Source organism: Oncorhynchus masou, unplaced genomic scaffold (genome assembly GCF_036934945.1).
Source record: "Oncorhynchus masou masou isolate Uvic2021 unplaced genomic scaffold, UVic_Omas_1.1 unplaced_scaffold_2380, whole genome shotgun sequence".
Taxonomy (NCBI): Eukaryota; Metazoa; Chordata; class Actinopteri; order Salmoniformes; family Salmonidae; genus Oncorhynchus; species Oncorhynchus masou.
In genome coordinates, this window is record NW_027008838.1 from 1,666 (window position 1) to 13,045 (window position 11,380).

Here is an 11,380-nt window from a genome sequence, read left to right on the forward strand (position 1 = left end):
AGACCAGTTATATATCAGACAAGGGCAGAACTAGGCCACTGCCAAGACCAGTTATATATCAGACAAGGACAGAACTAGAACACTGCCAAGACCAGTTATATATCAGACAAGGACAGAACTAGAACACTGCCAAGACCAGTTATATATCAGACAAGGACAGAACTAGGTCACTGCCAAGACCAGTTATATATCAGACAAGGACAGAACTAGGTCACTGCCAAGACCAGTTATATATCAGACAAGGACAAGGAACACTGCCAGAACTATACAGTGTGGCAAAAAAGTAAGTCACTGCCAATTGTGCAAGTTCTCCCACTTAAAAAGATGAGTAGAGGCCTGTAATTTTCATCATAGGTACACTTCAACCGTGACAGACAAAATGAGAGACACAAAAACCCAGAAAATCACATTGTAGGATTTTTAATTGAATTTATTTGCAAATTATGGTGGATTATTTTTTTAATGCTGCTCTTTAATTACTTGTCACTTTTATTGCATTGTTGGTTAGGGGCTCGTAAGTCAGCATTTCACTGTAAGGTCTACATCTGTTATATTCAGCACATTGTTGGTTAGGGGCTCGTAAGTAACCATTTCACTAAGGTCTACATATGTTATATTCAGCACATTGTTGGTTAGGGGCTCGTAAGTAACCATTTCACTAAGGTCTACATCTGTTATATTCAGCACATTGTTGGTTAAGGGCTCGTAAGTCAGCATTTCACTGTAAGGTCTACATCTGTTATATTCAGCACATTGTTGGTTAGGGGCTCGTAAGTAAGCATTCCACTAAGGTCTACATATGTTGTATTCAGCACAGTACTTTAACTTAGAAACTAGCCTCTCAATTCTCTCGTGTGATTTCAGGGCAGCGAACCGGGGAAATGTCTTTGAACACTGAGAGCAATGGTAAATCTTCTGTCCGGTGTGAGTTCTCTCATGTGATTTCAAGTGTCCTTCCCAGTTAAAAGTCTTTCCCGCATTGAGAGCAGTGGTAAGGCTTCTCTGCTGTATGTGAAGGCTCCTCTCCTGAAATGCAACAGAAAGGTCCCACATCTAGCCATCCCTCTGGATGTAGTTCTAGCCATCACTATGGATGTAGTGCTAGCCATCACTCTGGTCGTAGTTCTAGCCATCACTCTGGATGTAGTTCTAGCCATCACTCTGGATGTAGTTCTTGCCATCACTCTGGTCGTAGTTCTAGCCATCACTCTGGTCGTAGTTCTAGCCATCACTCTGGTCGTAGTTCTAGCCATCACTCTGGTCGTAGTTCTAGCCATCACTCTGGTCGTAGTTCTAGCCATCACTCGGGATGTAGTTCCAGCCATCACTCGGGATGTAGTTCCAGCCATCACTCTGGTCGTAGTTCTAGCCATCACTCTGGATGTAGTTCCAGCCATCACTCTGGATGTAGTTCCAGCCATCACTCTGGATGTAGTTCCAGCCATCACTCTGGATGTAGTTCCAGCCATCACTCTGGTTGTAGTTCCAGCCATCACTGGTCGTAGTTCTAGCCATCACTCTGGATGTAGTTCCAGCCATCACTCTGGATGTAGTTCCAGCCATCACTCTGGATGTAGTTCCAGCCATCACTCTGGATGTAGTTCCAGCCATCACTCTGATGTAGTTCCAGCCATCACTCTGGATGTAGTTCCAGCCATCACTCTGGTTGTAGTTCCAGCCATCACTGGTCGTAGTTCTAGCCATCACTCTGGTCGTAGTTCTAGCCATCACTCTGGTCGTAGTTCTAGCCATCACTCGGGATGTAGTTCCAGCCATCACTCTGGATGTAGTTCTAGCCATCACTCGGGATGTAGTTCCAGCCATCACTCTGGATGTAGTTCCAGCCATCACTCTGGTTGTAGTTCCAGCCATCACTGGTCGTAGTTCTAGCCATCACTCTGGATGTAGTTCTAGCCATCACTCGGGATGTAGTTCCAGCCATCACTCTGGATGTAGTTCCAGCCATCACTCTGGTTGTAGTTCCAGCCATCACTGGTCGTAGTTCTAGCCATCACTCTGGATGTAGTTCCAGCCATCACTCGGGATGTAGTTCCAGCCATCACTCTGGTTGTAGTTCCAGCCATCACTCTGGTCGTAGTTCCAGCCATTACTCTGGATGTAGTTCCAGCCATCACTCTGGATGTAATTCCGATGGTGTCCACAAGATGGCAGCAGTGTAACGTTTCAGACGGTTAAAGTATGAGTGAACTACAGGACATTTAGTGTGAAGTCACCCAGGTACATATTAGTTAAATTAAATTAATGTTAGCAGGCAATATTAACTAGGGAAATTGTGTCACTTCTCTTGCGTTCTGTGCAAGCTGAGTCAGGGTATATGCAGCAGTTTGGGCCGCCTGGCTCATTGCAAACTATGAAGACAAAGATCAGAATTAATTTCCCGGAATTTTACATAATTATGACATAACATTGAAGGTTGTGCAATGTAACAGCAATATTTAGACTTATGGATGCCACCTGTTCGATAAAATACGGAACGGTTCCGTATTTCACTTAAAGAAATGATAGTTTCCGGATTTGACCATATTAATGACCTAAGGCTCGTATTTCTGTGTGTTTATTATATTATAATTAAGTCCATGATTTGATATTTGATAGAGCAGTCTGACTGAGCGGTGGTAGGCAGCACAGTCATTCAAACCAGCACTTTCCTGCGTTTTGCAATGATTGAAGCTCAGCTCTGTTTATGACTTCAAGCCTATCAACTCCGAGATTAGGCTGGCAATAATATAGTGCCTATAAGAACATCCAATAGTCAAAGGTATATGAAATACAAAATGGTATCGAGAGAAATAGTCCTATAATTCCTATAGTAACTACAACCTAAAACTTCTTAACTGGGAATATTGAAGACTCATGTTAAAAGGAACCACCAGCTTTCATATGTTCTCATGTTCCTAGCAAGGAACTTAAACATTAGCTTTTTTACATGGCACATATTGCACTTTTACTTTCTTCTCCAACACTGTGCTTTTGCATTATTTAAACCAAATTGAACATGTTTCATTATTTATTTGAGACTAAATAGATTTTTATTTATGTATTAAGTTAAGTGTTCATTCAGTATTGTTGTAATTGTCATTATTACAAATATATATAAAAATTGGTATCAGCTTTTTTTGGTCCTCCAATATTCGGTATCGGCGTGGAAAATTCATAATCGGCCGACCTTGAGTTTAGATCCCTGTAACATGGATGTCATACAGGGTTGTAGCGCAATACGTTCAGAAGAGGGCGCTTCCACCACACCGAGTCACTACATGTCCAAACGTGTAAAAATGTCCCTTCTTTAATGCATTTATTCCATTCCTCGTACCTAATGTTTTGTCCTGTGTAATTGCGTGTCTTGTTTGCTAAAAAAACATAGTTTTTAATCAAAACATTTTATGTGACGTCTTTCCATTGTTGTCCAATGAAGTAAAGGACCCCAAGCGTGCTCCACCACTCGATATTTTATAAATATCCATTCTTTAACACCTACTGTGCAACTGTGATTGTCCTGATTGTTAATCTAATTCTATGCATCCGTTGCCAAACCAAATCTGCAGTGCAATGGCGGGCTGCTCCTTCTCCGTTAAGAAACAACGACCCCTCGGGCAGAGGTCGCATTTAAACAGTACTTTTATTCAAAGCTGCGGATTTCAGAAAACAAAGGCACGCAATTAAAATAACTGACATTTTTACAAGTACGGACTTTATAGTGACTCGATGTTGTGGTGAAACCTCATTCATTAAGCTAGAACCCTGTACGGAAGATAGAACCCTGTACGGAAGATAGAACCCTGCACGGAAGATAGAACCCTGTACAGTAGATAGAACTATGTATGGCAGATAGAACCCTGCACGGAAGATAGAACCCTGTACGGAAGATAGAACCCTGTATGGAAGATAGAACCCTGTACGGTAGATAGAACCCCGCACGGAAGATAGAACCCCGTACGGAAGATAGAACCCCGCACGGAAGATAGAACCCCGCACGGAAGATAGAACCCCGTATGGAAGATAGAACCCTGTACGGAAGATAGAACCCTGCACGGAAGATAGAACCCTGTACGGTAGATAGAACCCTGTGCACGGAAGATAGAACCCTGCACGGAAGATAGAACCCTGTACGGAAGATAGAACCCTGTACGGAAGATAGAACCCTGTACGGAAGATAGAACCCTGTACGGAAGATAGAACCCCGCACGGAAGATAGAACCCCGCACGGAAGATAGAACCCCGTACGGAAGATAGAACCCTGCACGGAAGATAGAACTCTGCACAGGCTACAGAAGATAGAACCCTATGTTGGCACGGAAGATAGAACCCTGTCCACTAGGAAGATAGAACTGCCTGGAGTAGACAACGGAAGATAAATGTATTTTATTATTTATGCACGGAAGATAGAACCCTGCACGAGAAGATAGAACTGTGTTGATTGATTAGTTCAATGAATTTTAATGAGTGATTGAATTTAAAACAAACTTCACAAAAGCAATGCACAGGCTATTTGTACAGCACCAATCAAAGTTTGGATATTCAGAGCTTTTAATTTATTTATTTACAATTTTCTACATTGTGAATAATAGTGAAGACATCAAAACTATGAAATAACACATATGAAAAGTGGCAAAATATACTTTTAGCTGCAAAGTAGCCACCGTTTGTTGATGACAGCTTTGCCACTCTAGGTATTTTCTCAACCAGATTCATGAGGTACCTGGAATGCATTTTAATTAACAGCTGTGCCTTGTTAGAAGATAATTTGTGGAATTTCTTTCCTTCAAAAGATGCCCATCTGCTGACTGGAGTAGACAATTATGGCAAGAACAGTTAAGGATAATATGTATTTTATTTTTTATGTATTTAATTAAACAATGTTATATTGAGGATGTATAAAGAGAAGCATGTGTTGATTGATTAGTTCAGCCTCAGAATTTTAATAAATGAGAATTTAAAACAAACTTCTCAACATCAACTAAACATCTTCATGGTCATTGAAAGCAATTTAAAGGACTGATTCATTCAGTCAGACAGGACAGATAATATCAAAAATAAGGTTGCATCTAGGTCTATAAAATGAAGTAAATGGAGGTATGGTGCAGCACCAATCAAATCATTTGTTTTTCAACAGGACATTGACCCAAAACAAACCTTCAGGCTGTGTAAGGGCTATTTGACAAGGTTTTATTTTTTCACAATTTTTGGGATGATTGTAGAATAATAGTGAAGACATCAAAACTATGAAATAACACATATGGGAATCATGTAGTAACCAAAAAAGTGTTAAACAGATCAAAATATATTTATATTTTAGTGTTATTTCATAGTTTTGATGTCTTCATTATTATTCTACAATGTACTAGAATAGTTCAAACCCCGAGCAAAAAAATAAAGAAAAGGCCGTCATTGAAAATAAGAATGTGTTCCTGACTTTAATGAGTAGGTGTGTCCAAACTTTTGACTGGTACTGTAGGTGTATTGTTTGTTAAACTTTGCAATCAATGTTTTTTTCTTGGCATACATTTTAAAGTGGAAACGTGAGTCTCAACATCACTCCGTTACAGTGGAATGGCCCATAAACAAAAACACATTCTCAGGTCAAAAACACAAGTCAGAACACAGCCTCTCTATTCTCTCATGTGATTTCAGGTCCTCTGACTGGGAAAATGTCTTTCCACAATGAGAGCAGTGGTATGTCTTCTCCTCCTGTGTATGTATTCTTTCATGCTTATTCAGATGCCTTAACCGGTTAAATCTCTTTCCACAGTGGGAGCAGTGGTAGGTCTTATCCCCTCCTGTGTGTGTCCTGTCATGTCTATTCAGGCCTCCTAACTGGGTAAAACTCTTTCCACACAGGGAGCATTGGTATGGCTTTGCTCCTGTGTGGGTATTCTCATGAGTTTTCATGGTCACCAACCACCTAAAACTCTTTTCACAATAGGAACAGTGGTAAGGCTTCTCACCTGTGTGTATTCTCTCGTGCATTTTTAGGGACCCTGACTTGGTAAAACTCTTTCCACATTGGGAGCAGTGGAAAGTCTTCCTCCCTTCTGTGTGTATTTTCTCATGTGTTTTCCAGTTCCCTATCCAGGTAAAACTCTTTCCACATTGGGAGCAGTGGTAAGGCTTCTCTCCTGTGTGTATTATCTCATGCGCTTTCAGGTTGCCTAACTTAGTAAAACTCTTTCCACAGAGGGAACAGTGGTGTTTTCCTGCTGGTTTGGACGTCTCTGGGTCTGGTTCCCCTGAAGGACTCTTCCGCTGTCAGAGTGAGAGTCTGGTCTCTCTCCTGCCAAAACAAACAGAGTATTTAGTTAATCAGAGACCTGAATGAAACCTTCACATGATAATACTGTTACCTATTTGGTTTAATCAAGACTGGTTCCCTCAGTAACATTGCTGTTAAAAATGAACTTGGTGAGATTTTAAAAGCAAATAATATAGAGCTTCAAATTGAATCTTGCACTTATGGAATGTCATGTTTATAGGCTGAACAGAGCTCTATAATAATAGATAATGCTGAGCCATGTTTTTTTAGGCTGAGCAAAGCTCTCTAATAATAGATAATGTCATGTTTACAGGCTGAACAGAGCTCTATAATAATAGATAATGTCATGATAATTTTAGGCTGAGCAAAGCTCTCTAATAATAGATAATGTCATGTTTACAGGCTGAACAGAGCTCTCTAATAATAGATAATGTCATGTTTATAGGCTGAACAGAGCTCTATAATAATAGATAATGTCATGTTTATAGGCTGAGCAAAGCTCTATAATAATAGATTATGTCATGTTTACAGGCTGAACAGAGCTCTGTAATAATGGATAATGTCATGTTTATAGGCTGAGCAGAGCTCTATAATAATAGATAATGGCATGTTTATAGGCTGAGCAGAGCTCTATAATAATAGATAATGTCATGTTTATAGGCTGAGCAGGCTGAGCAGAGCTGAGCAGAGCTCTATAATAATAGATAATGTAATGTTTATAGGCTATCATAATGATAATGTTTATAGGCTTATAGGCTGAGCAGAGCTCTATAATAATAGATAATGTCATGTTTATAGGCTGAACAGAGCTCTCTAATAATAGATAATGTCATGTTTATAGGCTGAGCAGAGCTCTATAATAATAGATAATGTCATGTTTATAGGCTGATAATGTCATGTTTATAGGCAGAGCTCTATAATAATAGATAATGTCATGTTTACAGGCTGAGCAGAGCTCTATAATAATATAATGATAATGTCATGGTTAGATAATGTCATGTCTGAGCAGAGCTCTATAATAATGGAGCTCTAAATTAAAATGCATCATTGTTAACACTGGTGCTCCCAACTTAAACAAGTGAAGACAACATAAAATATAACCAGGAACAAATATTAGTTTTAAATCGACTGAGATATAGCCTATAGGGCCTAGTTTTAAATCCATTGAGATATAGCCTATAGGGCCTAGTTTTAAATCCATTGAGATATAGCCTATAGTGCCTAGTTTTAAATCCATTGAGATAAAGCCTATAGGGCCTAGTTTTAAATCCATTGAGATATAGCCTATAGTGCCTAGTTTTAAATCCATTAAGGTATAGTCTATAGGGCCTAGTTTTAAATCCATTGAGATATAGCCCATAGTGCCTAGTTTTAAATCCATTGAGATATAGCCTATAGGGCCTAGTTTTAAATCCATTGAGATATAGCCTATAGTGCATAGTTTTAAATCCATTGAGATATAGCCTATAGTGCATAGTTTTAGAGCAAATAAATCCCAGAACAACAGCAAAGGACCTTGTGAAGATGCTGGAGGGAACAGGTACAAAATTATCTATATCCACAGTAAAACAAGTCCTATATCGACATAACATGAAAGGCCGCTCAGGAAGGAAGAAGCCACTGCTCCAAAACTGCCATAAAAAAAGCCAGACTACGGTTTTCAACTGCACATGGGGACAAAGATCGTACTTTTTGGAGAAATGTCCTCGGGTCTGATGAAACTGTTTGGCCATAATAACCATCGTTATGTTTGGAGGAAAAAGGGGGAGGCTTGCAAGCTGAAGAACACCATCCCAACCGTGAAGCACAGGGGTGGCAGCATCATGTTGTGGGGGTGCTTTGCTGCAGGAGGGTGCACTGGTGATGACATGATGAGGATGGAAAATGATGTGGATATATTGCAGCAACATCTCTAGACATCAGTCAAGAAGTTAAAGCTTGGTCGCAAATGGGTCTTCCAAATGGACAATGACCCCAAGCATACTTCCAAAGTTGTGGCAAAATGGCTTAAGGACAACAAAGTCAAGGTATTGGAGTGGACATCACAAAGCTCTGACCTCAATCCTATAGAAAATGTGTGGGCAGAACTGAAAAAGCTTGTGCGAGCAAGGAGGCCTGACAAACCCGACTCAGTTACACCAGCTCTGTCAGGAGGAATGGGCCAAAATTCACCCAACTTTTTGTGGGAAGCTTGTGGAAGGCAACCCGAAACGTTTGACCCAAGTTAAACAACTTAAAGGCAATGCTACCAAATACGAACTGATGGATACCTCAGCATTCTGGTTACTACATGATTCCATATGTGTTATTTCATAGTTTTGATGTCTTCACTAATATTCTACAATGTAGAAAAAAAGTCAAATTAAGAAAAACCCTTGAATGAGTAGGTGTGTCCAAACTTTTGACTGGTACTGTATATGATGTGGTATCAGACATCAGGTGGTTGCCATAGTAACATACTCTACAATGTGGTATCAGACATCAGGTGGTTGCCATAGTAACATACTCTACAATGTGGTATCAGACATCAGGTGGTTGCCATAGTAACATACTCTACAATGTGATATCATATATGGGACATTTCAATCAGATCAGTCTGCCTTACAATATAACTGAAAAACGTAGGACCTAATAAAACCATAGATTTTATAAACAAATGATTTAGATCTTCAAATCATATTTTAGAAAAATATATTTAGAGATTTTTAAAAATTGTGAAAAAAATATAACGGTGAGCATTTTATCCATTAACATTTTGTTGGTCGAGTCCCCACTCTGTAGCTGTAACAATTCCTACAGCACAACATTATTCAAGTGTAGAATACCCTTTAAAAAACATTAGTTAAACAACTGCAGAGTTCGTGCCCTTGTTTTTTAAGACTTACTGGTGTTAATCAGATCTCCGGTCTTCTCTTCTTGTTCCTCCTCCCCCAATGTAACGGTAATCTCATCCTCCTCCTCTTTCACTCCAAACACTGCAGCCACCTCTTTCCCCTCCTCTTCTTTCACAGTAACATCCTCCCCCTCTTCCTCTTCTTTTACTGTAACATCTTCCTCCTCTTTCACTCTGAACTCGTCTTCCTCTTCTTTCACTGGAACAGCCTCATCCTCTACTTCTTTTTTTACCGAAACATCCTCCTCTTCTTTCACGACAACGTTCAGCCACAGACCCTCTTTCTCCGTCCAGCAGACCCCCTCTTCTTTAGCAGGAGGAGAGTAGCTCAGTGAACTCATGGTCGGGGATGTTAGCTAGCTAACTAGTTAGCATTAATGGTTAGCCTGGAGCTACTGCTATCTTAACCAGACGGGTAGATGACGACGGTAACTAACAACGTAGGCATGAATATTAAATTAAATGGGATAACAAGTAGATACGACAGAAGTGTGTTTAAAACATAGCTAGTAATACACCGGAGCAGTCTAAATAGCTTTATTGTTTCGGCTTTTTTGTCTAGCAAGCTACAGAGGTTTCTGACGAGCTGTTGTTGTTGAAGGAGCGTCCCGTCCACTAGATTATACGTCACATTGGCAGCGTCGCCTGAAAGACGCTCATCGCCATCTGCTGACTGGAGTTGGTAACGCAGTTGAGGGAAAAGTTATTTCATTATAAAATACAATTCTATAGATACGTACAAATAGAAGCATGTGTTGATTGATTAGTGCAGATTTTTAATGAGTGAAAATTTTAATCAAACTCAACATCTACTACACATTTTGGCTTGGCCCCTAAGACCCTCACAATATTTTAAAGATGCACAATTGAGAACTTCCTGGTACGGAAACAGCACCGCCCACAACTGCAGGGCTCTCTCAGAGGGTGGTGCAGTCTTCCCAACGTATCACCGTCAAACTACCTGCCCTCCAGGACACCTACAGCACCCGATGTCACAGGAAGGCCATTCAGATCATCAAGGACATCAACAACCGGCCACGGATGATTCTCCCCGCTATCATCCAGAAGGCGAGGTCAGTACAGGTGCATCAAAGCTGGGGCAGAGACTGAAAAACAGCTTCTATCTCAAGGCCATCAGACTGTTAAATAGCCATCACCAGCCGGCTACCACCCGGTAACTCAACCCTTCACCATAGCGGCTGCTACCCTATATACATAGACATGGAAACACTGGTCACTTTAATGATGTTTACATTCTGCTTTACTCATTTCAAATCAAATCATATCAAATTGTATTTGTCACTTGCGCGAAATACAACAGGTGTAGACGTTACAGTGAAATGCTTACTTACAAGCCCTTAACCAACGATGCAGTTTAAGGAAATACCTAAAAAAATCAAAAGTAAGAAAAAAAGTAAGAGATAAGAAAAACAAATGATTAAAGAGCAGCAGTAAATAACAACAGCAGAGCTACCAGTACAGAGTCAACAGCAGAGCTACCAGTACAGAGTCAATGGCAGGGCTACCAGTACAGAGTCAATGGCAGAGCTACCAGTACAGAGTCAATGGCAGAGCTACCAGTACAGAGTCAATGGCAGAGCTACCAGTACAGAGTCAATGGCAGAGCTACCAGTACAGAGTCAATGGCAGAGCTACCAGTACAGAGTCAATGGCAGAGCTACCAGTACAGAGTCAATAGCAGAGCTACCAGTACAGAGTCAATAGCAGGGCTACCAGTACAGAGTCAATAGCAGGGCTACCAGTACAGAGTCAATAGCAGAGCTACCAGTACAGAGTCAATAGCAGAGCTACCAGTACAGAGTCAATAGCAGAGCTACCAGTACAGAGTCAATAGCAGAGCTACCAGTACAGAGTCAATAGCAGCTGTAGAACCTTTTGAGGATCTGAGTACCCATGCCAAATCTTTTCAGTCTCCTGAGGGGGAATAGGTTTTGTCTTGCCCTCTTCATTACTGTCTTGGTGTGTTTGGACCATGTTAGTTTGTTGGTGATATGGACGCCAAGGAACTTGAAGCTCTCAACCTGCTCCACTAAATCCCCGTTGATGAGAATGGGGGCATGCTCGGTCCTCTTTGTCATGTAATCCACAATCATCTCTTTTGTCTTGATCACGTTGAGGGAGAGGTTGTAAATGTTCCCCCCTTTGTTATAATAATTAACATAGTGAGGCATGGGATGAAATAATAACATGCAAAT

At 40.6% G+C, this 11,380-nt stretch overlaps 1 protein-coding gene across 1 annotated transcript; it reads right to left on the bottom strand.

Annotated features, from left to right (window-relative positions):
• Positions 1 to 5,439: 5,439 nt before the first annotated feature.
• Positions 5,440 to 9,764, bottom strand: LOC135533429 (cilia- and flagella-associated protein 251-like). Its single transcript, XM_064960758.1, has 2 exons — positions 9,157 to 9,764; positions 5,440 to 6,292 (listed from the first exon to the last, which is right to left on the bottom strand). Exons 1-2 carry the CDS (start codon positions 9,503 to 9,505, stop codon positions 6,171 to 6,173), a joined length of 471 nt encoding a protein of 156 aa, XP_064816830.1. The 5' UTR covers positions 9,506 to 9,764; the 3' UTR covers positions 5,440 to 6,170.
• Positions 9,765 to 11,380: the final 1,616 nt, after the last annotated feature.

Excerpts from the sequence above, each read along its gene's own strand:
- LOC135533429 (XM_064960758.1), bottom strand. The coding sequence starts at position 9,505 with ATGAGTTCACTGAGCTACTCTCCTCCTGCTAAAGAAGAGGGGGTCTGC. Across the intron at positions 6,293-9,156 it reads CGGAGATCTGATTAACACCA|GAGAGAGACCAGACTCTCAC; the intron begins GTAAGTCTTAAA and ends TTGTTTTGGCAG.